The 27,150-nt window shown below is 42.7% G+C and overlaps 1 protein-coding gene across 2 annotated transcripts in view; it reads right to left on the bottom strand.

Moving 5' to 3' along the window:
* The window catches only part of LOC131689268 (voltage-gated potassium channel subunit beta-2), a 1,724,569-nt gene that overhangs the window by 1,543,435 nt on the left and 153,984 nt on the right, over positions 1 to 27,150 (bottom strand). The window contains exons 2-3 of one of the 2 annotated variants that reach the window (XM_058974235.1): positions 10,129 to 12,824; positions 7,902 to 10,077 (exon numbers count right to left, since the gene is read on the bottom strand). In XM_058974235.1, coding sequence (XP_058830218.1) covers positions 8,508 to 10,077; positions 10,129 to 10,415 — 1,857 coding nt within the window. In that variant the 5' untranslated portion in view covers positions 10,416 to 12,824 and the 3' untranslated portion in view covers positions 7,902 to 8,507. Of the gene's footprint in view, positions 12,825 to 27,150 lie in introns of those variants that run through there. The other variant, XM_058974234.1, reaches the window with a different exon arrangement.

The raw sequence follows: 27,150 nt of genomic DNA, 5'->3' as shown, positions 1-27,150 counted from the left end.
TGGGAACAATTTCAAACGCTTCCCAGAAATTCACCCCCAGTATCAAGGGTTTTGAAAAATCCGACACGATATATACCCGTACTACTCTAGTTACCCCGTGGAAAGTAATCGGTAGATTCACGAATCCCTCGCATCTGTAGCTAGAGTTACCTGCTGTATCTACTTTTAAATTGGATTTATGAATTTTGAAATTGTACCGTTCTGCTATATCGGCTGAATTCAAAACGGATATTTCCGCTCCAGAATCTAATAATGCATCTATTTCAGATCTTACTACTGTAACTTTTATGTGAGGACATTTGTTTGGTCTAATTTTTAACTCGCAAACATGTCTGCTTTCTGAAGAAGCATTCCTTAACTTTCGGGTTGATATACTCTCGGAAAAAGGAACCCCCCTTACTTCCCCTCCGGTTCCTCGTTTTTTTGGGACCTGCGAAGGTAACATATGGCTTTTGGGACAAGTATAAAATGTCACTCCCGGTGTTCCACACGCATGGCAAAATATCACTTTTGTCTGTTTACATTCTCGCCAGCGGTGCCCATATTTTCTGCAGTTCCAGCAGAGTAAGTTTGGTTCTTGTAAGCCTGTTTCCCTTGTCTGTTCTATGAACTTCGACTGGGAAGGATTAAGTTTTCCCCTTCTTAATAAAATTTTCGTGAGTTAATAATAAGGATTAGTTTACATCTCCAGTGTTGCAATTCTTCGAAAGACAAACTTACAATATAATATTACCGTACAAAAGTGACCCTATATACGAGATATAGATAGTGCGGCATCTCTCCTGACGCGGCATCTCTCCCGAAATTACCCTAATTTAGTTCTTTTATTTTAATCTAACCGGTATCACATTCAACTGAACGGTGAAAATGTCGAGAGCGCGACGTGTGAAAACTAAAATACCAAAACAAATAGTTCAACATTAATATTTGTATTTGTATTTGTATTTGTATTTGTATTTAAAATTTGTGTTCATCTGACACTAAGTCTTAATGAACTAAACTAAAAATAATTAACCTAATGTAACAGCAAACGGTGACGAAATTGTGATGAATTATAATTGAGGTCAAAGTGCTCGGGAAGCTCGTTGAAGCTACGAACCATCGCCAAAATCGGACTATTAGCAGCGTAGTTGGTGTTTCGCATTTCGATGTGTAGTAATGTCCGAGGGCGAAGAACACGGGTTGGGGCGTAGAGGTTGATTTGTCCAAGGAGATCGGGAACATCATACTCAGCCAACAGAAGCTTTGATATGAAAATGGCCTGCGAAGTATGTCTACGTTCTTGCAAAGTATGTAGTCCTAATAGTCTGCAACGGTTCTCATATGGTGGCAGGTTCAACGGATCATTCCAAGGCAATTGACGTAAAGCATATCGTATAAATTTGCGCTGGACAGCTTCAATCCTTTCACTCCACGTTGCATGATAAGGGCACCAGATGATGTTTGCAAATTCCAACAGCGAGCGCACCAGTGAGCAATATAAAGCCTTGAAACACAGAGGATCCCGGAATTCGCTAGAAATTTTGAACATAAAACCTAGAAGCCGATTTGCTTTGTCGATGGTCGCTGACAGGTGATTGGTATAAGTTAGCCTTTCATCGAGAATAACACCTAGATCTTTTACGTGGTCAACGCGTTGCAGCTGAGTTCCGGCAATGTTGTAGTTAAAATTAAGCATGTCTCTTGTACGATGAAAACTGATGACAAAACATTTCGTAACACAAAGGATCAACATGTTTCTTTGACACCAATTGTAAAATGTATCATAACAGTTTTAGCCTTCGCCTTGAAAGGTTGTGTTTGCTGATTGGTTGTAGCAACCAAGGCTGTGCAAGCCGTGAATAGGCTAGAAGTTTGTGTACCGTGTCAGTATTTGATGCCGTGTTGGTGCGGAGACAGGCAGGATTGTTTGTTGCGAGAGCGGTCGTTTGGTGGTGGTACCACGCGATAAGCGAGTGTTGGTGCGAAGCAACGAAGTCTCAGGTAAGCGGCGCCCCACCTTGGTGGTAGTAGTGGTTGCGCTGCATACAACCGGCGCTTGCGACGGAGTGAGACAGAGCTGCATCTGGTTGGTGAAGCGGCTCGCTTCATCATCATTCATTCATCCGTATTAGTGCAGATACGGGATTTTGAGTATTTGTGTACCTAGCCACGCTGCGTAGTAGGGGAATACCTCTGGACCCACAGGTAAGCGGCGGCCCCACCTTGGTGGTGGTAGTGGTTACGCTGCATACAGTCGGCGCTAAGTGAGACAGAGCTGCATCTTTTTGGTGAAGCGTCTCGCTTCATCATCACTTATTCATCTGTGCTAGTGCAGAAACGGGCTTTTGTGTATTTGTGTACCTAGCCACGCTGCATAGTAAGGAAATACCCCTGGACCCACAGGTAAACAGCGGCTCCATCTTGGTAGTGGTGGTTGCGCTGTGTTCAACCCGAGCGTGACAGAGGGAGACAGCGAGAATCTGCAACTCTTCGAAGGACAGGTAGATTTTAATATAATTTTGCTAGTGTTAGTATTTAATTTACTTACTGTGTATGGTAGGCGAGATGGAGGATAGTGAGATGGAATCCTCCATTTCACAAGAGCAAAACTCTTTTGATCCCCCTCCTTCAACTCCCCTTAGAATAAAATTATACCCCCAAGGGTCTTCTGGACCTTGGCAGGTTTTCTTCAGGCGGAAAGGAAAGCCATTAAACCTTGTGCAAATTGCACGGGATCTGACTTCACGATTTTCTGCTGTAACAGAGATCGTGAAAGTAAATAAAGATAAACTTCGAGTTAGCATTGATAACATTAGACAAGCTAACGAGATAGTAGCATGCGAACTCTTCACGCGTGAATATAAAGTTTATATACTTTCGCGCGATATAGAATGCGATGGAGTCATCTCCGAACCCAGCCTCACTGCCGAGGATATACTTAAGCATGGTGTTGGTTGTTTCAAGAACACCCTGCTTAATAAAATAAAAATACTCGATGTTAAGCAATTGTACTCAGTATCAATTGAAGAAGAGAAAAAAGTTTACCGACCATCCTATTCATTTCGTGTAACTTTCGCTGGGTCTGCTTTGCCTAGCCATGTTCTCATTAATAAAATTCGTCTGCCCGTTCGCCTTTTCATCCCTCGTGTGATGAATTGCCTCAATTGTAAACAGCTTGGCCACACAGCCACTTACTGTTCCAATAAGGTACGGTGTGGCAAATGTGGGGGGCCTCATCAAGAGGATACATGCAATAAAAACTTTGAAAAATGTTTACATTGCGGAGAAACTTCACACGAGCTCCTTGCATGTCCCATATATAAAATGCGGGAGGAGAAAATTAAACGATCCTTGAAGGAGAGATCTAAGCGCTCTTATGCAGAAATACTGAAAAATGCTACTCCTGAACCCATGGTCCCAGAAAACAGATACGCTATTCTATTGCCGAAAGAGTCTGACTCTGACGAAGCGTCCGAAGGTACATCATTTGTTTTACCTAGAGGATCCAGGAAAAGAAAACAATCCTCTTTTCCCAAACTGCCAAGCAAGGGCCTTAAAATTTCTCCTCCAACAAATAAATTGCGGCCAAAGCTAAAGAATTCCGATGCAATACCGAAGCCAGTCCCTCCCGGTTTTGGTAATGTACAATCCAAACAGAACACCATTACTGGAAATAATAAAACTTCAACTTCCTCCGAGCCTCAACCGGGGATAGGTTTATTGAAATTTTCTGAAATTGTTGATTGGATTTTCAAAGCATTCAATATTTCTGAACCACTAAAAAGTATACTTTCAGCGTTCCTCCCAACAATTAGAACATTTTTAGAGCAGCTGATTGCTCAATGGCCCATCCTTGCAGCGATTGTATCTTTCAATGGGTAATTCACCTCCTCCAATGAAAGATTCCATCACTGTTTTACAGTGGAATTGCAGAAGTATCATACCTAAAATTGACTCCTTAAAAATTTTGCTGCATAATTTGAAATGCGATGCTTTTGCTTTATGTGAAACATGGCTTACCTCAAACATTAATTTCAACTTGAATGATTTCAACATTATTCGCCTAGACCGAGACACCCCATATGGAGGAGTGCTTCTAGGAATTAAAAAGTGCTATCCTTTCTATAGAACTAACATCCCCTTGTTTGCGGGCATTGAGGCTGTAGCTGTCCAAACGAATATTAAAGGCAAAGACATGTCTATCGCTTCTATATATATACCTCCCAAAGCTCAAATTGGACAACGTCAGATTTTTGAGGTAGTGGAATCCATGGCTGCTCCGCGGCTGATACTGGGAGACTTCAACTCGCACGGAGTATTGTGGGGTTCCCTCTTCAATGATAATCGATCCTCTTTGATATACAATGTTTGTGACGAGCTCAATATGACAGTTTTAAATACAGGCGAAGCAACACGCATTCCCAGACCACCCGCACGACCAAGTGCATTAGATCTATCTCTATGCTCGACATCACTTCGGTTAGATTGCACGTGGAAAGTTGTACCTGATCCTCACGGTAGCGATCATTTGCCAGTCGTTATTTCAATTAGCAGTGAATTAGGCCTCACGAATTCAATCAATGTACCTTATGACTTGACACGAAATATTGATTGGAAAAAATACCAATCTTTAATTTCCACTTCTCTTGTTTCGACGGAAGAGCTACCAACTACCGAAGAATATGAATTTCTAGCGGGTTTGATTATTGAAGCAGCAGAACAAACCCAAACGAAATGCAATCCTGGCATGATAATGAACAGCCGGCCTCCTAATCCCTGGTGGGACAAAGAGTGCTCGGATGCATATGAAGCTAAACAAGTTGCTTACAAAGAAATTATGAAACGGAAAGGGTGTACACGTGCAAACTTTGAAAATTATTCGATTTTACAAAACAAATTTGACAGTCTCCGTCGTGCCAAAAAGTCTAGTTATTGGAGACGTTTCGTTGATGGCTTGTCAAGAGAAACATCAATGAGTACTCTTTGGAACACAGCCAGAAGAATGAGGAATCGAAACGTAACTAATGAAAGCGAAGATTTTTCGAATCGCTGGATATTTAATTTTGCCAAGAAAGTTTGTCCAGATTCTGCTCCTGCGCAGAAAATCATTCGCGATGCTCCCACAAGTAACGATTCCATAGATTCGCCTTTGACAATGATGGAATTTTCAATTGCACTCCTCTCATGCAACAATAATGCTCCGGGTCCAGACAGAATTAAATTCAACTTGGTGAAGAATCTGCCTGACCTAGCAAAAAGACGCTTGTTGAATTTATTCAATAAGCTTCTTGAGCAGAACATAGTCCCGCACGACTGGAGACAAGTGAGAGTTATCGCCATTCCAAAACCGGGAAAACCAGCCTCCGACCATAACTCGTATCGACCGATTGCAATGCTATCCTGCATCAGGAAATTGTTGGAAAAAATTATCCTACGACGTCTCGACAATTGGGTTGAGGCGAACGGCTTGCTATCAGATACCCAGTTTGGTTTTCGGAGGGGAAAGGGAACGAATGATTGTCTGGCGCTACTTTCGTCAGAAATCCAACTAGCTTACGCAAAGAAAGAACAAATGGCGTCTGTGTTCTTAGACATAAAAGGAGCATTCGACTCTGTTTCCATTGATGTTCTCTCAGAGAAACTACATCAATGTGGTCTTTCACCAATATTAAATAATTATTTATACAACTTATTGTCAGAAAAGCACATGCATTTTGCATATGGCGATTTGGCAACATTCAGAATAAGTTACATGGGTCTCCCACAAGGTTCTTGTTTAAGCCCCCTTCTCTACAATTTTTACGTGAATGACATTGATAATTGTATTGTCAGCCCATGCACTCTAAGGCAACTTGCAGATGATGGCGTGGTTTCTGTCACAGGACCAAAAGCCATAAATTTACAACAACCACTGCAAGATAGTTTGGATAATTTATCAAGTTGGGCTTTGAAGTTAGGCATCGATTTCTCTACGGAGAAAACAGAGTTGGTTGTTTTTTCAAGGAAGCGTGATCCAGCTCAGCTTCAGCTTCAGTTGGTTGGTAGAATGATAGCCCAAGTCATGACCTTTAAATATCTCGGAATTTGGTTCGATTCTAAAGGTACATGGGGAGGCCACATTAGGTATCTGATAAAGAAGTGCCAACAAAGGATAAATTTTCTCCGAACAATAACCGGATCTTGGTGGGGTGCTCATCCAAGTGACGTGATAAGATTGTATCAAACAACGATACTTTCAGTAATGGAATATGGGTGCTTCTGTTTCCGTTCAGCTGCAAACACTCACATTATTAAATTGGAACGAATACAGTATCGTTGTTTACGAATCGCCTTAGGTTCCATGCAATCGACACATACGATGAGTCTTGAAGTTCTAGCGGGAGTTCTTCCCTTAAAAGATCGATTCTGGGATCTCTCCTCTCGTTTACTTATACGATGTGAGGTTATGAATCCACTTGTAATTGAAAATTTCGAAAGACTTGTCGAGCTTCAATCCCAAACCAGATTCATGACAGTGTACTTCAATCACATGTCACAAGAAATAACGCCTTCTAGTTATGTTCTGACATGTGTTAATATATTAGATACTCCCGATTCCACTTTATTTTTCGACACGTCCATGCAAGAGGAAATTCGTGGAATCCCGGATCACCAGCGCTCTCTGGAGATCCCTAAAATATTCATAAGTAAATACCAACACATTGACTGCCATAAAATGTTCTACACTGATGGGTCACGAATCAATGAGGGCACTGGCTTCGGTATTTTCAACCATAACACCGCGATCTCTTTCAAGCTTGCAGAACCTGCCTCTGTTTACACAGCCGAACTAGCAGCAGTTCACCATAGTCTGGAAATCATTGATACTTTACTTCCGAGCCATTATTTCATCCTCACAGATAGCCTCAGCACAATTAAGGCACTACACTCATTAAAGCTTGATAATCACGCTCCGTTCTTTTTGAAGAAGATACGAGAATACTTAACCAAATTAACAAATAAATCTTATCAAATTACCTTAGTGTGGATTCCCGCTCATTGCTCCATACCGGGTAATGAGAGAGCGGATAATTTAGCCAAAATAGGGGCGCTGGACGGTGACATCTATGAAAGACCTATTGCCTTCAATGAATTTTATAGCGCTTCTCGTCAGAGGACGCTTACTAGTTGGCAAACATCATGGGACAATGGAGATCTGGGACGGTGGTTGCACTCAATTATCCCTAAAGTATCAACGAAGGCATGGTTCAAAGGGTTGGATGTAAGTCGAAACTTCATTCGTGTGATGTCTAGACTCATGTCCAACCATTATACGTTGAATGCGCATCTCCGCCGTATTGGGATCGCAGAAGATAATCAATGTGCTTGCGGAGAGGGTTACGAAGACATTGAACATGTTGTTTGGTCTTGCATTGAATATCGTGAAGCCAGATCCCAATTAATAGACTCCTTACGAGCCAGAAGAAAACCACCCTATGTACCTGTTCGTGATATCCTCGCTTTACGAGATCTTACATACATGAGCCATATTTATCATTTCCTGAAATCAATAAATATTCAAATATAATTATCCCCACAATGTTTCTAGTTTTTTCCCTTGCTACCCACAAACAATTTAGATTTCTTCGCAGTTAGTTAAGTTAGATAAAACGATATAAATAAAGAAAAAAAAACAAAGATTACAGAAAAACTATCAATAGGTTTACAATGAAATTCAAGAAAATAGATTATAATTAAAAACATTCAAAATGATGATTATCCTCAGTGTTAGCATTAGAAAGTGATTTTTTTATAACGTGATAGTCTTAAGAACCTTTGTAACATGTTATGTAAAAAAAAACCTCGGCGTAAAAAAGCTTTTGCAAATGCCGTGTCAAATAAACGTTTTATGAAAAAAAAAAAAAAAAAAATTGTAAAATGTATCAATGAGACACTGTAACTCACGGCAATCGGCTTCATTCCTTATCACAAGAAATATCTTCAAGTCAACGGCGAAAACCAGTTTCCCTCCACGCATTAGAACAAAGACCGCATCATTCACGAACAATGAAAATAGTAATGGACCTAGTGTACTACCTTGGGGTACTCCGGAGTTATTGCAAAAAGATTCAGACACGTTGTCGCCAATTTGCACGACACACTCGCGGTGAACAAGGTAGGATCGAAGCCAGTGGCAGAAACTCGAGGTACATCCTAGTTTATCAAGCTTTGCAAGCAGTATCTCATGGTTGACTGTGTCGAAAGCGGCCTTAAGATCTGTGTAGACCGTGTCCACCTGGAGTTTCCTGGATATGTTTTCAATGCAAAACGATGTGAAGCTAACTAAATTCGTCTCAACCGATCGACCAGGGAAGAATCCGTGCTGACAAAGGCTTATGTAATGTTTACTAGCAAAAAACAGCACCTCGTTGATAAGCGCTTCGAATATTTTCGACTCAACTCTCAGCGAAGTGATTCCCCGGTAGTTCACGATGTTGCTTTTGTCATTTTTCTTGTGAACCGAAAACATAACTGAAAACTTCCAATCATCGGGAAATTTTTGCTGCTGAAGCGACATATTGAAAAGGTGCGTCAGTGGGATCGCTAAGATATCGGAACATTTTTTCAGAACAGCAGACGGCATAGCCTGGAGCATAAGACGATTTTGTTTTCCGTATTGCAGAGAGAACCGATTGTACTGAAATAGTGAATACATCCATATCCACTGCCCCAATGGGAACATCACGGGTCGCGTTTTCGAGCTCGACGGCAGATGGCACATCAGTCGTGAAGACACTTGAAAAGTAGCTGGCAAATAGGGAGCATTTTTCCGCCGTTGTAGTCTCTACTTCGCCATTGTAGACCATCCTAGACGGAAGACCCGTTTCCTTTCTCTTCGTTTTAACAAAAGCCCAGAATCCCTTCGGATTTCGTCGTAAGTTTTGTTGGATGCGGTTCACATATCCTTTGTACAGCAATTTATTGTAACAGCGGTACTCATTACTGGCGAGTGCGAAAAAGCGCTTGAGAATAGGGCATCGACGATTTGTGTACGCACGTAGGGCTTTGGCGCGGGTGCGTTTCAGATTCCGAAGCATGGCGTTAGACCATGGAGGCTTCTTGGGAGGTTGATATTCTGGCACGGATTTTTCAACACAGTCAATGAGTAATCGGTTATAGAGATCGACTGCAGCATTTACATCAACTTGATCAAGTAGTACACTCCAGTCAATCAGCGATAGGGTGCGACGAAGTGCTGCTAAATCAGTTTTGCGAAAATTACGACGATTCACAGCTAAAGCTTCTTCATATTGTGGTGAACTAATTATGGAAATGGATATTTCCAATGCGGGATGATAGTTATCCAAAGGAACGATAACACTGGAAGCTTCACTCACAGAACACTCAGGCAAAGCATTCTCATTGACGAACACAAGGTCAAGAAAACGGGATTGATGGTTGGAAATCGTGCTTACTTGATTTAGTCCGTGAAAAGCCATCCCGTCCAGAAGTAAGCGGCTGGCAGGATTTGTTGTCGAGGATAACGGGTTAGGGTAAGCGTATCCACGTCCAGAAGAAACCCACATCAGTCCTGGTTGGTTGAAATCACCAAGAACTATTATCACATCGTTTGCATCTGCCTGAGAAGAAGCATGTTCTATAGAGTCGAGATGGAGCTGCGTAATAGTGCAGTCAAGTCGCTTTTCTGGAGGAATGTAAACAGCTCCAATAAAATAGCTTTTCGTCTGCGTAGTAATCTTCGTCCAAACAACTTCAATGCTTGATGAACTATCTACACCAAAATCACAGGAGGCTAGTGCAAAAGAAACAGCGACCAAAACTCCCCCGCCGCGACCATGAACACTGTTATGTGCGCTTCGATCCGCACGATAAACCGCATAAGAATCCCCGAAGAGCTGCATCGATGTAATACGATCATCAAGCCAAGTTTCCGTCAGAACATAAATATCGTAGTCGCCGTCAAGAGCAGCCAAGTACAAGTCCTCGATTTTCGTCCTTAGCCCTCTGACGTTTTGGTAGTATAGCCGTAAATCGTCAGTGCCACGTGGCAATCGTGCCGACATGCTGAAGGGGCGTGATGTACCCGATGGCATGCTAGAAACCAAAAGGTTTTCAGGAAGCGGATCGTCATTTAAAGCAAAATACTCGCCTGGGAAGGGAGTTCGGAAGACCCCCTCACGACCTCCGAACGCAGGGCCGGGACGACTGAGCTGGTCGCTGGCTGGTAGCACGACTGCGTCGGAGCGCTCGGGGGCTTCCGTAGTACGGTATAACAGGCGTCCCGGTGATGGCTGCGCAGCGTGAATTTTTTTGTGCAGTCTCGGCGATGGCGGCGAAATTATTCTTCGGCCAAACAAACAGCAAATCGTCGGAACGAGTTGTACCCGATGGCATGCTAGAAACCAAAAGGTTTTCAGGAAGCGGATCGTCATTTAAAGCAAAATACTCGCCTGGAAAGGGAGTTCGGAAGACCCCCTCACGACCTCCGAACGCAGGGCCGGGACGACTGAACTGGTCGCTGGCTGGTAGCACGACTGCGTCGGAGCGCTCGGGGGCTTCCGTAGTACGGTATAACAGGCGTCCCGGTGATGGCAGCGCAACTTGAATTTGTTTGTGTAGTCTCGGCGATGGCGGCGAAATTATTCTTCGTCCAAACAACAGCAAATCGTCGGAACGAGTTGTACCCGATGTCATGCTAGAAACCAGAAGGTTTACAGGAAGCGGATCGTCATTTAAAGCAAAATACTCGCCTGGGAAGGGAGTTCGGAAGACCCCCTCACGACCTCCGAACGCAGGGCCGGGACGATTGAGCTGGTCGCTGGCTGGTAGCACGACTGCGTCGGAGCGCTCGGGGGCTTCCGTAGTACGGTATAACAGGCGTCCCGGTGATGGCAGCGCAACTTGAATTTGTTTGTGCAGTCTCGGCGATGGCGGCGAAATTATTCTTCGTTCAAACAACGGCAAATTGTCGGACATGCGTCCCGATGGTGGTTGAATTATTCCGTCATAGCTGATTGAACTGATGATGGTGAAGCAGGCTGATGAGTATCGGCCTGAACTGGCGACTGATCTGGCTGCGGATAGAGGGGTTTCCAAAAATTTCCAGCTGATACGGTGCGATTGCTCTTGAATTCGCGGAAAAGAATTCCTTCGGGCCATGTTGAAGCAGATAGGGCTCGCGCCTTGAGCTCAGGTTTGATTCCAACTTTAAACGAGATGAAATTCATTGTGCTTACGTCACGATCCTTTGCAACAAGTTCAACGACTTCCACGTCATCGGTGATAAGACGCTGTTTCGCCAAAATGGAAATTTGGTCAACAGAAACATCGCGTGCAATACGTGAAAGGTAAAGCCAAAACTTCGGTGTACGATCAGCTACTGTTATCGTGCCAAGAGATGGTGAAACAGGCATACCAGTACCACGTAATAGAGATGAGACATTAGATTTAGCCCCATCTTTATTCGGGAAAAGACGGCGAGCTTTGTTACGACTGGCTTCGGCAAATGGACGTTGAGTAGTCTTCGGTGTCAATGAATTAGAATTTATAAGGGCCGTAAAATTCGAACGAATCTCCAACTTCAACTCAGTTAGTATTTCACCCTTAAGTTGTTCGACAATTTAGTTGTGTGCACCTAACACCTCTTCCTGTCCAACCTCATAGGCAGCTCTTACAGCTTGTCGATGACGCTTATCGGACATCAGATTAGTGCAGGATTTGCATAGCCAAAATATCTGCTTATTATTTAAAACATCGTCAAAGCAGTTTTCGGCAATCCCGCTGCATTTGGGATGAAAAGTAGCATTGCAAAATCCACGACAGGAGATGTGCGTTCCCACAATATCATTTGCACACGAGTGGCACAGCAGCGTATTCATTTTCATTCAATCACACCACACACCACACAAAGCCGAACTGTTGTGATTGCACGATTCTACGAACAATGCCGCTCCACAAGCTACTGCTGTCTCGTAAATGAGCGGGTTGATAGGGCAGCAATAAAATTGATTTTCACGGTAAATTAAATTGCTTCTTAACGGATAATACTATCTTCGATTGACCTTCGTCAGCTCACGGGATCATAACACAAATAACAAGCGTAAACTAAACACGTAACACGTTAAAAATCAACAAGAATATGGGAGCGTTGTTTACTCAACTCAACACAACTTAACACTTAAATAGAGTAATATTAGATGGCGACCACACTTTCGAACCAAAGTGAAAAAGTGAAGTTCAAAAATTTTTAGCAGAGCTCGTCCCGCTTGTGATAAGTGTGATAAGTGAAAGTAAAAATCACGGACCCAACTGATTCCTATTGTGAGAATGAACTCAAGCTAGACAATCGATAGCTTCACTGACTTAAGATGGAATGCACATCAAGTTGCATCATCTTCGACTATAAAACTGATACGACTTTTCATAATATAAATATAAACGAAGGAATGAAATCTGTCGAATTTTTAAAGGAAATACTAGCTCAGTTGGAGCAATGTCGTATTAAGAACAAAAAGGCAAAATTTATATACAGAGGTTCCGCTAAACAGCTGTTGGAAGAACAAAAAATACTACATGTAGCTTCCAGAGGGAATATCATGAATGAAATTTATGTAAAGAAGGAAGCGATCAAATTTTTTCCACTGCACAAACCAATTAATGTAGAGGACCGAGGTTATGAAATGGGCACTAAAATTACTGCCAACAATAACAGGTAACCTAATTTTATCAACAAACCAGGGGATCTTACCCCATTTAACAACAGTTGAAAAGGGTCCAGGAGGCCTAATTTTTGGATATCTTAGTTCTTTTGCATGGAAAGGCTCAGAGAAATCGAGCAACACCTGAAAAAGGAATACAGAAACCTTTACAAAAGCAAAACACGCCCCAGAACACTGCAAAATATATTACAAATAACCGATTTAATCCATCTATCAGTGAGATGAGACATTTCTTACACATATCACTGTTGCATTATTCATTAGTTTTCCGAACACGCGCAAAGTTGGCAAGCAACTAGATGTGAGATTAGCACAGTTTCGAGTTCTGCACGAACAACACTTCGAATAATGCAAAATTCCCAAGTGGGAAAAATTTTGGACAAGACCAATTTTTTTGTGCATGAGGGCACATACCTTACATAAAGTATGGTTTGCTGTTTTAGTGTTTCGGATTCTCCTCGTCAGTAACTAGCACCATCTGGGTGTCCAGTTAGACTATGTATCTGAACTAGTACCCAAATTAGCACTAGTTAGACACTAAATTCCAAAAAGTCACACGTCTTGCGTGAACACTAAACCACTGGCTTACACCGAGTGATGTCTCGATAGTAAGCACAGAGGTTCTGATTGCCGACGAGGAATATGAACCGAAACTGTCTTTTGGTATAAGTACCAAACGCCTGGAATTATGCAAAATTCCCAAGTGGGAAAAATTTTGGACAAGACCATTTTATTTGTGCATGAGGGCACATACCTTACATAAAGTATGGTTTTTTGTTTTAGTGTTTCGGATTCTCCTCGTCAGTAACTAGCACCATCTGGGTGTCCAGTTAGAGTATGTATCTGAACTAGTACACAAATTAGCACTAGTTAGACACTAAATTCCAAAAAGCCACACGTCTTGCGTGAACACTAAACCACTGTCTTATACCGAGTGATGTCTCGATAGTAAGCACAGAGGTTCTGTTTGCCGACGAGGAATATGAACCGAAACTGTCTTTTGGTATAAGTACCAAACGCCTGGAATTATGCAAAATTCCCAAGTGGGAAAAATTTTGGACAGGACCAATTTTTTGTGCATGAGGGCACATACCTACATAAAGTATGGTTTTTTGTTTTAGTGTTTCGGATTCTCCCCGTCAGTAACTAGCACCATCTGGGTGTCCAGTTAGACTATATATCTGAACTAGTACCCAAATTAACACTAGTTAGACACTAAATTCCAAAAAGTCACAGGTCTTGCGTGAACACTAAACCACTGTCTTATACCGAGTGATGTCTCGATAGTAAGCACAGGTCTTGTCCAAAATTTTTCCCACTTGGGAATTTTGCATAATTCCAGGCGTTTGGTACTTATACCAAAAGACAGTTTCGGTTCGTATTCCTCGTCGGAAAACAGAACCTCTGTGCTTACTATCGAGACATCAATCGGTATAAGCCAGTGGTTTAGTGTTCACGCAAGACGTGTGACTTTTTGGAATTTAGTGTCTAACTAGTGCTAATTTGGATACTAGTTCAGAGACATAGTCTAACTGGACACCCAGATGGCGCTAGTTACTGACGAGGAGAATCCGAAACATTTAAACAAAAAAACCATACTTTATGTAAGGTATGTGCCCTCATGCACAAAAAATTTGGTCTTGTCCAAAATGTTTCCCACTTGGGAATTTTGCATAATTCCAGGCGTTTGGTACTTATACCAAAAGACAGTTTCGGTTCATATTCCTCGTCGGAAAACAGAACCTCTCTGCTTACTATCGAGACATCAATCGGTATAAGCCAGTGGTTTAGTGTTCACGCAAGACGTGTGACTTTTTGGAATTTAGTGTCTAACTAGTGCTAATTTGGATACTAGTTCAGAGACATAGTCTAACTGGACACCCAGATGGCGCTAGTTACTGACGAGGAGAATCCGAAACATTTAAACAAAAAAACCATACTTTATGTAAGGTATGTGCCCTCATGCACAAAAAATTTGGTCTTGTCCAAAATGTTTCCCACTTGGGAATTTTGCATAATTCCAGGCGTTTGGTAATTATACCAAACGAGCTTCGGTTCATATCTCGGTTCATATTCCTCGTCGGCAAACAGAACCTCTGTGCTTACTATCGAGACATCACTCGGTATAAGACAGTGGTTTAGTGTTCACGCAAGACCTGTGACTTTTTGGAATTTAGTGTCTAACTAGTGCTAATTTGGGTACTAGTTCAGATACATAGTTTCACTGGACACCCAGATGGTGCTAGTTACTGACGAGGAAAATCCGAAACACTAAAACAAAAAACCATACTTCGAATAAACTGAATAAATTGAAGAAATAAAATAAAAACAAAAGTTTAACAAAATTATGAAGCAAAAAATAGTTTCATAAAATGGATAGAATGATTAATATAAATCAAATTGATACCAATAAGATGCATAAGATTACAAACTGATCGGAATGCATACAAAGAATAAAATGAATACAATAGATAAAATGAGGTCAAATTAACAAAATGAGTCAAAAAAATGCTAAATGCAAAAACCTATTTTAATCCACCTAGCGGTGCAATTGTGCCTTTTTCAATCATGAATCACGAGAATGTGTGCCTTGTTTATATTCATTAAAAACTTTTACATGCATATATCACATTTTATTATTATACATCACATGACAACTATATACAGGAAAATAAATCATTATTCGAGTTCCAAAATTTTGAAAAAGAAAAAACAGCCACGGTAATATTGAACTGAAAAAGGTGCGAAATCGGCAAAGTCCCAAATTTCGAGATAACATAAAATCTCGACGTTTCATGCATTTTAAAGATGTTTGGCATCAAAAATACGAATTCGATTTCCTGAAATTTCATGGGGTCCTCCCTTTGAAAACAAAAATTCGAGTTCCGACTTATATGGGAATTTCATATGTGACCGGACGATCTAGTCTATATTTCCGGACCCATATAAGCGATCCGTACGAAATTTTATAGACATCTATGGGGATATTATAGCTATCATTTGGGACTAAGTTTGTGAAAATCGGCCCAACCATTTCCGGGAAACTGATGTGAGTTCGTAAATTTTGAAAGATGGCCGCTTTTCCCGGGCACTTCCGGAACCGTCTATGGTGGTCAATGTAGTCAACGAAAGATTGGTTGGCCGTCGGTGACCTAGAACAGCAAATTTAAGTTGTTTGAAAGACATTTTAGCGAAATTTTTACCTTTTTTGCTTTCATCGGAGTATCGGTTTGAATCACAATTTGCTATGTGATCGAACGCCACAACCTGTAACTCCGGAACCGGAAGTCGGATCGGGATGAAATTAAATAGCCACTTACGGGGACGCAATACCTTTCATTTGAGGCCAAGTTTAGTCGAATCGGTTTAGCCATCTCCGAGAAACTTCCGCCGGGGCTTCCGGAACCGATGATGGTGGCCAATGTGGCCAAATAGACTTTGAATGGATGTTAGTGACCTAATACTACAAATCGAAACAGTTGTGGTCATATTTTGGAAAAATTTTCACCTTTATACATTCATTGCAGAATTTATTAAAATCGACATTTTCTGCGTGTTCGTACTCATCACCCTGTAATTCCGGAACCGGAAGTCGGATCCATTAGAAATTCAATAGCAGCCTATGGGAACGTTGCACCTTTCATTTGAGACTAAGTTTGTCAAAATCGGCTCAGCCATCTCTGAGAAAAATGAGTGACATTTTTGGTCACATACACATACATACGCACATACACACACATACATACATACACACATACATACACACACAGACATTTGCCGAACTCGACGAACTGAATCGAATGGTATATGTCACTCGGCCCTTCGGGCCTCCGTTAAAAAGTCGGTCTTCAGAGCAATTGCAATACCTTTCTATTGAGAAAGGCAAAAAGGTGCGAAATCGGCAAAGTCCCACAAAGTCGATTTCTATCAACAAAATTTTTCGAGATAACATAAAATCTCGACGTTTCATGCATTTTAAAGATGTTTGGCATCAAAAATACGACTTCGATCACTGAAATTTCATGGGGTCTCCCCTTTGAAAAAAAAAATTGAGTTCCGGCTTATATGGGAATTTCATATGTGACCGGACGATTTAGTTTATATTTCCGGACCCATATAAGCGATCCGCACGAATTTTATAGACATCTATGGGGATGTTAAAGCTATCGTTTGGGACTAAGTTTGTGAAAATCGGCCCAACCATTTCCGGGAAACTGATGTGAGTTCGTAAACCTTGAAAGGCCGCTTTTCCCGGGCACTTCCGGAACCGTCTATGGTGGTCAATGTACCGTCTAAGTTGTTTGAGCGACATTTTAGCCAAATTTTTACCTTTTTTGCTTTCATTGGAGTATCGGTTTGAATCACAATTTGCTATGTGATTGCACGCCACAACCTGTAACTCCGGAACCGGAAGTCGGATCGGGATGAAATTAAATAGCCATTTACGGGGACGCAATAGCTTTCATTTGAGGCCAAGTTTAGTCGAATCGGTTTAGCCACCTCCGAGAAACCGATGTTAACTCCGCTAGCGAATGACGGATCTCAATATTGGCATGTCTGTAATAATATACGTACATGGAACTATTGAGAACCAGAGCTACAGGTCCCAAGCCCTGGTAAAGGAGGATGGTTGTGATGATCTGGGCCGAGGTCACCACGTAAAGCAAGATAGGTCATAACCCCAATTCCAAGGCGTGAAGCGACCCGTGCCGAGGGATGAGTGATCGAGGGGGTGAAAAAGATGCTCGATCGTTAACGGAGCCTGTGGGGTACCTAGGCAACCCCCACAGTAAGCGTCCCTTACCACGCTAATGCAGAGCTCTGGCGTGGCGGACATTTATTCTCGCGCTACTCGTGGGATCTGATATGGAGAACAAAAACAAAAACTATAGTAAACAAACGGAGGTGCCAAACCCCTTCGCTAGAGGTGGTTTGGCGAGGTCTCCCCCCCGTGGGGAGAGTAGTGGAGCGACGAGTGCTGCATTTGATAGCACCAGTGACCCCCCAGTAGTGGTAGGAAATAGCCCTACCAACGCACTGGACGAGACATTATCCGCGATGCGCAAAGTGGTGGAACAGCTCGATTCAATAATCGGGTTCACTAGCGCAAAGCAAAACATAAGCAAGGAGTTAAAACAGAGTCTCCTGGAGCTCCGGAGAACTGTTCGTGTCGCAAGACAGAAACAGCAGGCTTATGCCAAGAGTGTGGAATGTCGAGAGAAGTCCGACAGAGAAACCCAGACAGTGGCCTCCAAGAGGGAGGGAAGAGAGAAGGTCGATACAGACACTCAGACAGTGGCCTTCACCTTCTATGGAGCAGCCACGTCGCTCGAATCGGCGGCCGAGTTCCCCTCGAAGGGAAAAGGCAAGGGCAAGGGCAATCGTAAGACGGCGTCAAACGCGAAGCGCCCTAGGAAGTCGCCAGGAGAGAGTGCAAAAACCGACACCACACGGCGTGCAACCGTTAAGGCCAAACGCCGTCTGGCTGAGGTAAGCGAGGGCGAGAGTGACCTCGCTGAGCAGAGCGTTAATACCAGCAACCCGGCCCGACCGGGGCAGGGGGCGTAAACCCCTGGACGCTGGTCACCAAGAAGAAGCCGGCACCGACACCGGAGGTACCGCGGCCCGCGAAGAAGGCCAAGGACAGAGGCGAGGCCTTGTGGTTAAAAACCGACAAGGACAAATACGCCGATGTCCTAGAGTCGATGAGGTTGGCCGAAAGCCTTTCGGCCCTTGGGCAAGATGTGCGTAGCGTGAGACGCACCAACACGGGAGAAATGCTTCTGGTGCTGAAGCGAGGCGCACAATCTAGTCCGGTATACAAGGCCTTGGCCCAAGAGGTCCTTGGTGAAGGCGCCCAAGTCAGGTCGCTAGGGGCGGAAACGACTCTCCAGTGCAAGCATCTGGACGAGTTCACGACCGCAGAAGATGTCATCGCAGCCGTTAAGAAACAATGCGACGCACAGTGGCTGGAGGCTGGCCAAAACCTCAAAAATTTATTTTTGAATTATTGATATTTTATATTTTTCCTAAACTTCTCATGTATTGAATGATGTATATTCCAAATTTTATGAACATTGGATAAGAACACATGAGTTTAACATGAGTTTAAACGTAGCGAAGTTCGGACTTTTTAATGATTTTCATTTCCGAAACCATTATTGCTCTGTTCACTTCAAATGCATGTAGCTGTTTTGATTTTGGTTCGATTTTGGCACAACTAGTTTCATTGTGTAGAGAAACGAAAGAACTTGGTTAGTGAATAAAATACATTTGGAAAATTTGCTTGGAACTATGACTTTTTAGTTTAAATATGTTTGAGGTGGTTAGATCAAAAATACTTTTTACACTAAAGTGTTGTGTACAAATTTCGGAATCATTTCGGAACGGTCACATAGTATAAATTCTATGGGAAATAACCTCTACTTTTCGAATATCATGGTCTCGTTCTGCGCGTAGGTGCGCAAAATGGTTTAAGGAGATTTTAAAGCTTTGTTGCTGATATGGAGGCGCATGGTGTTTTGTGTAAAATAGTTAGACAATCTACAGTAAACCAACACGTTATACAATGGATTTAAAGTAGTGTTCTTCATTTTTTATGATATTGCTAACATTGGTGAACAGTAACGGAATATCTATCATGAAAACGGGATCATAGTTATAAGAAAGGTTCAATGACACTGTATGGAAGAAAACGCATTTAATATGTTACGACTTTTGACATCAAAAATGAGCTCAGCACCTCAAAATTAGCTTGAATTGTGATTTTCAGCCAAATTAGGAAACATTTGAGGTTTTGTCCGACTTTTGTCTGAAGACCCGCCAATGTGCGACGTCACAATCGAGCGGGCCTATGTGCGATTTAGAGATGGACCCTCTGGCACCCAAGTAGCCTACCTCAGGCTACTGAAGGCATCCGCCAAAAAGGTAACCGAGAAAGGGAAGCTGAAGATCGGCTGGTCGGTATGCCCTATTAGCATACCCCAGCCGCCTTCAGTGGATAGGTGCTATCGATGCCTTGAGTCCGGCCACAAAGCCTACGAGTGTAAGAACATAGACAAGAGCAAACTATGTCGTCGCTGCGGCGAGGAGGGGCATAAGGAGCGGGGTTTCACTAAGGCGTACAAGTGCCTTATCTGCACCGCTAAGAAGCAAGCCCATAAACATGCTAAGGGCGGACCTTCGTGTCCCTTCGGTGAGGCAAATAAGAAGAAGCCGTGAACGCCACACAGCTAAATCTTAACCATTGTGCAGCAGCCCAACAGCTGCTGTGGCTGTCGGTTTCGGAGTCGAGGACAGATGTCGCCCTCTTATCAGACCCGTACCGCATCCCTGCCGGCAACGGCAATCGGGTGTCGGACGGGTCTGGAATGGTGGCAATCTGTACAACGGGACGGTTCCCGGTTCAAGAGGTAATACACTCCTCCGCCGAGGGTATGGCGATTGCCAAGATCAATGGTGTGTTCTATTGCAGCTGCTACGCCCCACCAAGGTGGCCAATAGAACAGTTCAACCAGATGATCGACAGGCTCTCGTCCGACCTAGTGGGCCGGAAACCGGTAGTCATAGCGGGAGACTTTAACGCTTGGGCAGTGGAGTGGGGCAGCCGCTGTACAAATAGCAGGGGTCAAGCGCTAATGGAGGCGCTTGCGAAACTCGATACTGTGCTAGCTAATAATGGCTCCGCTAATACATTCCGTAGAAACGGAGTGGAGGCGTGAATTGACGTAACATTTGCCAGCCCGAGTCTGGCTCCAGGCATGGAATGGAGGGTAGACGAAGGCTACACCCATAGCGATCATTTAGCAATCCGCTTTAGGATCAACTATGATGTGCAGCATCCGAGGGCGGGAGATCCCTGTCAAGTACGCGGGTGGAAGTCCAATCACTTCGACAGCGAAAGCTTTCACCGCGGCCCTGGGACTGGAGGCCAACACCGACAGTCTAAGCGGGGATGCGCTGGTAGCTGTTCTATCACGCGCGTGCGACGTCACTATGCCGAGAAAAACACTGCCAAGAAACAGTAGATGCCCGGTATACTGGTGGAGTGCCGAGATTGCAGCTCTACGGTCAGCCTGCCTCAGAGCTAGACGTAGGATGCAAAGAGCTCGCACCGAGGATGCAAGAGAGAACCGCCGTGAAGTGTTTCGAGCTGCGAAATTGGCCCTTAACAAGGCCATTAAAAGCAGCAAGAGAGCGTGTTTCGATAACCTGTGTGAGAGTGCCAACGCGAATCCATGGGGTGACGCCTACAGGATTGTGATAGTCAAAACCAAAGGGGGTTCCTCACCCCCAGAACGTTCTCCGGACCGGTTGGCAACGACTATCGAAGTACTCTTCCCGTCTCGAGCCACAAGCCCCTGGCCACCTGCACTACGAGACAGTGCGGGCACGGCCGAAATGGTGGCTCCAGTGACGAATGAAGAACTACTCGCAGTGGCTAAATCCCTAGCAATGAACAAAGCTCCAGGGCCGGATGGAGTTCCAAACAATGCTCTCAAGGCAGCGATCATAGCGAACCCGAACATGTTCAGGCTAGCTATGCAGAGATGCCTTGACGAGTGCCGTTTCCCCGATAGATGGAAAAGGCAGAAATTGGTGCTGTTGCCGAAGCCCGGGAAGCCACCAGGCGTCCCATCGGCGTACAGACCAATCTGTCTGATCGACACGACTGGCAAACTGCTTGAGAGGATCATCCTCAACAGGCTAACCCCGTACGCGGAAGGTACGGACGGTCTGTCAAGCAACCAGTTTGGCTTTCGGAAGGGTGGTCCACAGTGGACGCTCTCAACTCAGTGATAAATACTGCCGAGATAGCGATCCAACGAAAAAGGCGAGGTATTCGATACTGTGCGTTAGTGACACTCGACGTGAAGAACGCATTCACCAGCGCAAGCTGGGATGCCATCGCGCTCTCGTTACACCGGCTTAGCCTACCGGTGGGTTTCTACCGGATCCTGGAAAGTTACTTCCAAAACCGCGTACTGCTACACGAGACCGATGCCGGTCAGAAAAGGGTTCCGATTACCGCCGGAGTCCCGCAGGGCTCGATCCTAGGCCCGGTGCTATGGCACCTCATGTATGACGGGGTTCTGAGACTAAAGTTCCCTCCTGGGGTCAAGATCGTCGGCTTTGCCGACGACGTAACCTTGGAGGTCTACGGGGAGTCAATTCCTGAGGTAGAACTAACCGCAGAACACGCGATTAGCACGGTGGAGGAATGGATGAGCGCGAGAGGCCTGGAGCTCGCTCATCATAAGACGGAGGTAGTTATCGTCAACAACCGTAAGTCGGCACAACATGCAGTTATCCATGTGGGAGAAGTCGCGATCACTTCACAGCGAAGTCTGAAGTCTCAGGGAGTCATTATAGACGACAAGCTGACCTTCGGCAGCCATGTCGACTATACATGCAAGAGAGCGTCGACTGCTGTTGCGGCTCTATCGAGAATGGCGTCCAACAGCTCAAAGGTGTGCGCCAGTAGACGTAGGTTACTGGCAGGCGTTGCCGTATCTATCCTCAGGTACGGCGGCCCGTCATGGTCAAGAGCACTGAGGGTAACCAGTTACCTACAGAAACTGCACACCGCGTGATGTGCCTCAGAGTGATATCTGCCTACCGCACGGTATCATACGATGCATCCTGCGTGATAGCGAGCATGATGCCAGTCGGGCTGGTCATTCGGGAAGATGAGGAGTGCTTCGAGCTACGTGGAAATAGGGGAGCCCGCGAGCGCACCAGAGTGACCTCGGTCGCCAGATGGCAGCGTCAGTGGGACAACTCCTCGAAAGGTAGGTGGACCCACCGGCTGATACCTAGCATATCGAGCTGGGTGGGCAGACCCCATGGGGAAGTTCACTTCCACCTGACACAATTCCTGTCAGGCCATGGCCGTTTCCGACAGTGCTTCCACAGGTTCGGGCACGCGGAGGTCCCAGCCTGCCCGGACTGCCCAGGTGTAGACGAAACTGCCGAGCACATACTGTTCGTATGTCATCGGTTCGACGTCGAAAGAAGAGCAATGCTTGACGTCTGTGGCTGGGACACAACCCCTGATCCCCTTATTCAGTGGATGTGTCAATCGGTCGAGAAGTGGAACGCAGTCTCGGCTGCTACCATCCAGATTGCCAGTAGGCTACAGGTAATCTGGCGAACCGAGCAACAGACGACGGGCACGGCTAACTAGTGATTGGTTAGCTGGAGCGAAAAAGGCCAAGCGCAAAAAAGGAGTGAATGGTCTGTTCATGCCGAGGCATGTTTGGCGCAGCGAATGGCAACCGCGTAAGGGGTAAACCCAGTCACCCCGAAGCAAGACAGAAGAGTGAGTGTATAGGCGTATAAGTGGACTGCCTCATGCCAAGACGGGAGGGTCGTAGCATAGTATGTTGGGACTTAGCTATCGATGCCTCATGGCGTGGCAGAGGAGTGAAAGGGTGAGCATCCAAGTCAGTCTCACACGGCATGTTAAGGGACAAAAGTCAGCCTCACATGGTATGGTAGAGGCTAGCACAAAAGTCAGCCTAGCAAGGAATGAAAAAGGTGAGCACACAAGTCAGCCTCGCATGGTATGTCAGAAGTGGGGCCTAAGAAAAATGTCCCACATGGGATGCCAGGGGAAGTGACAGAGGTAAAATAGAGCTGCACGATCGAGAGTGAATCAGGTGATAGGGTGAGCACCCAAGTCAGCCTCACATGGTATGGGTGGGGCGAGCACAAAAGTAAGCCTAGCAAGGAATGAGTAAGGTGAGCACACAAGTCAGCCTCGCTAGGAACGAAAAAGGTGAGCACAAAAGTCAGCCTCATGTGGGAGTGTTTGAGAGTGAATCAAAGTGCGATTGAGAGAGCACCCAAGTAAGCCTCATACAGGACGCATGAACGCGTGAGAGTGAATGAGTACATTTAGTACAGCCATCCCCCCAGAAGTAATACCGAGAGGTAGTTCCTGGGAGGAATGATGGCGGAACCCAATGGAGTTTAGTCGGTATTAATGGCAGCGTCACCATTCGAGCCCGACACGCCCCCAGTGCACCCCGTGTGGTAGATTGGACCCTACCAATAGCACGTGTACTGGGCTAAGACGTAAAGGTCTTCTCCATTGTAAAAAAATACATACATACACACATACATACACATACATACATTTGCTGAACTCGACGAACTGAATCGAATGGTATATGTCACTCGGCCCTCCGGGCCTCCGTTAAAAAGTCGGTTTTCAGAGCAATTGCAATACCTTTCTATTGAGAAAGGCAAAAACCATTAAAATGAAATGATCGTATATTCAAAATAAGTCAAATATTTAAATGAAAAAATAGACAAATCGAATATAATCCATGAAATGAATGATCTGGAAAAAATGAGTATATAGAATAAAATTTAAAAATGTTAGTTATATGAAATAAATAAAAAAACGAATTTAACGAATTCCAAAACCAATGTTTCAGAATATTCAGAATATTAAACCATTGTTTCAGAATATTCAGAAATGTTTGTGAAAATCCCATAGCAAAGTGCACGTTTTCGTTCTTTTTTTCTGGACGGCTTTTTTATGATTTTCTGGTTTTCTACTTTATTTGTGGGCCTTAATTAGTCATCAGGAAATCTAGAAATCAAGAATTTGTCTTGGAATTAAATGGTGTCTTTTTGGTCACAGTTATCCGAAAAATGATTTTTTTACATAATAGAATTTTACTGAACCTATTTAAACGCGTAATAAGAAATAGTAAACTGAGATAAGGCCACCTGTAAATAGTATTCATTTGCATTGAAGTGTAGAGCAGTGTACATTCAGTGCACTAGCGCGAGTGCCGGAAGGATAGGGCGAAATTCTGATTTCTCACATCATTATAATACATAATGCAGCTGGTAATTTTTGCGCCATAATTAGTATAATATAAATCTTGCAAATGAAGATAAATTTTCACTAGAATGTTGTTATTCAAAAATACAGTTGCTCTCGGTGATGCTACGAGTATAATATGTACATATTAAGTTAAAAATCCATTTTCTTATTACTAGGTGATTACTTGATGATCATTTTTAAGAACAACCAATTTTTCAAACAGCTATAACTCTGGGGTTAGGGAAGATTTACTCACAAAAAAGACAAACTAATGATTGTGACTATCACCGTTTATTTGAGCGCTTATAGTTACAAGAAATATCCGTCGCACTGAATTTATTGCAATTGTTCTGATTAGAATTAACTGGAGCAGTGCTGCCAGAGGCATTTTCAGCTATCGGTAAAAAATTATATTTTGATATATCTTTTTTGTTTTCAAATATTGTTGAAAACTGATAAATTTTAGCAATGTAGATTGCTTTCGGCTATCTTTTCTGTCCAATCGAACTATTGAAAACTTTGCCGGAGATGTGTATTAAGGATCGGTATGTAAAAATTGATCAGTCCCAGTTCATATATTTTATTCAGTTTCTTCATTTTATTAATTCGGTTTTGTCAGTTCTTTTTATTATTGGATGACAGTTTGTTAGCTTGAAACAAATTAATTTACTCTATTAATTTCATAACTTTTTTTAATATTGTCTAATTTTCATTTGGGCTAATAAGATTTATTTTATTAATTTGATTTATATTAATCATTCTATCCATATTATGAATACCTTTTTTTTGTTTTTTCTTCAAAATTATTTTAAATTTTTATTTGTTTTATTATTTTTCCTTAATTTATTTAGTTTATTCAAAGTGTTATTCGCGCAAAACTCGAAACTGTGATTTGCGTGTGTTCGGCAAACTAATGAATAATACAACAGTGATATGTTTATGAAATGTCTCATCTCACCGATAGTTTTTTTATTTTGTTTGCATTTAAACAATAAAATGATGGAATTGAAAAAAATCTGCGATATTAAAAAGTAATAGAATTAAAAGAATAAATTGAATAGTGTCTAATTTATGCTATAAATAAATTAATGAATGATACGAATAAGATGCATGAGATAATAAACTTATCGAAAGAATGAAATGAATACAATAGATAAAGTGAGGTCAAATAAACAAAATGAATCCAAATAATGTTAAATGACAAAAATCATTAAAATTAAATGATTATATATTTAAAATAAGTCAAATATTTTAAATGAATAAAAAAAACAAAACTAACATAATCCATGAAATGAATGAACTGGAAAAAATGAGCATATAGTATAAAATTTAAAAAAATAGTTAAATGAAGTAAATTAACAAAACGAATTTCACGAATTCCATATCCATTGTTTTCTGAAGTGTTTGTGAAAATCCCATTGCAAAGAGCACGTTTTCATTATCCTTTTCTTTTTTTTATATTGTAACGACATATAATAGCAAGGGATTGGAAGGTGAAGTCGGTTCCGACAGCACTTTATTGACTTTACGCTTGTCAGGACATGCCGTAGACTCAGGTGATTCGCATTTAATGCCAAAAGAGCCTGACTCCTGCGTTGCAGAAGACAAAGAGTTAAGTAGCTGGGAAACTTTAAGCGTGTTCGTTGACCCTACTCCACGCTTTTCTAAACTTTCTTACTTCAAATTTTTGCTCTTCCTTGAGTACTATGGCTCTTAATATTTGAAAAACACTTCACCTCCCAGTCCCTTGCTAATTGTATGTCTTTACAATATAAAAAAGGAAAAAGATTGACTCCCCATAAGTCGTTAATAAAAAAGGAAAAAAAGTTATTCTTTTCTTTAGGGCGTTTTTAGATTATCTGGTGTTTCTACTATATTGATGGGCTTTAAGTAGTAATCAGGAAATCTAGAATCCAGAAATTCGCCTTGAGATTAAAAAAAATGTCTTTTTGGTCACAGATATCTGAAAAATGATTTTTGTATAGAATAGAATTTTCAGATCCAGTATTTTAACGTGTAATTGGAAATAGTAAACTGAGATAAGGCCACCTATAAATAGTACTCATTTGCATTGAGGTATATAGAAAAAAGTGTCAAGTGTCTAGGTTATGTAGGCAATTATATTATTGTTGATGGCACAGAAGCCGTGCATTCAGTCGGTTACAATGCAATCTCTTTCCACCCATCCTTATCACTTGCGAATTGTTTCGTTGGGAATTCTCGTTCTGGAGATATGAGTTTATGAGTCCTATACAAGACAATAACATGACAAAGGAATGATTCAAACTACCAGAATAAGTATTTAAATTTATCGAAAAGCCAGTGGCCATTGAAAGTGTCCCTGGACTGCATTTGAGACACGAACATTCTTGAAATTACAAGTCGTATTTTTCGCAAATAAATATGTTTTTAGTCACATTGATCATGAAAAATGTAATTTGGGGTTTTCAGTACCACTCAGTATCAGTTGTAGTTACACTGTAATATGTATGACACAAATACAGTGAGATCAACTATCTGTCCAATGCATAAACTGTGATTGTAATTCTCGCTTATTTACGTGTAGAATGCGGAGCACTCAAACGAAACGTCTATTGAATTGTCCAA

The sequence above is a fragment of the Topomyia yanbarensis genome, chromosome 3 (genome assembly GCF_030247195.1).
Source record: "Topomyia yanbarensis strain Yona2022 chromosome 3, ASM3024719v1, whole genome shotgun sequence".
Lineage (NCBI taxonomy): Eukaryota > Metazoa > Arthropoda > Insecta > Diptera > Culicidae > Topomyia > Topomyia yanbarensis.
Note: the sequence above shows the minus strand (reverse complement) of the source record. Positions and strands in the feature narration are given on the sequence as shown.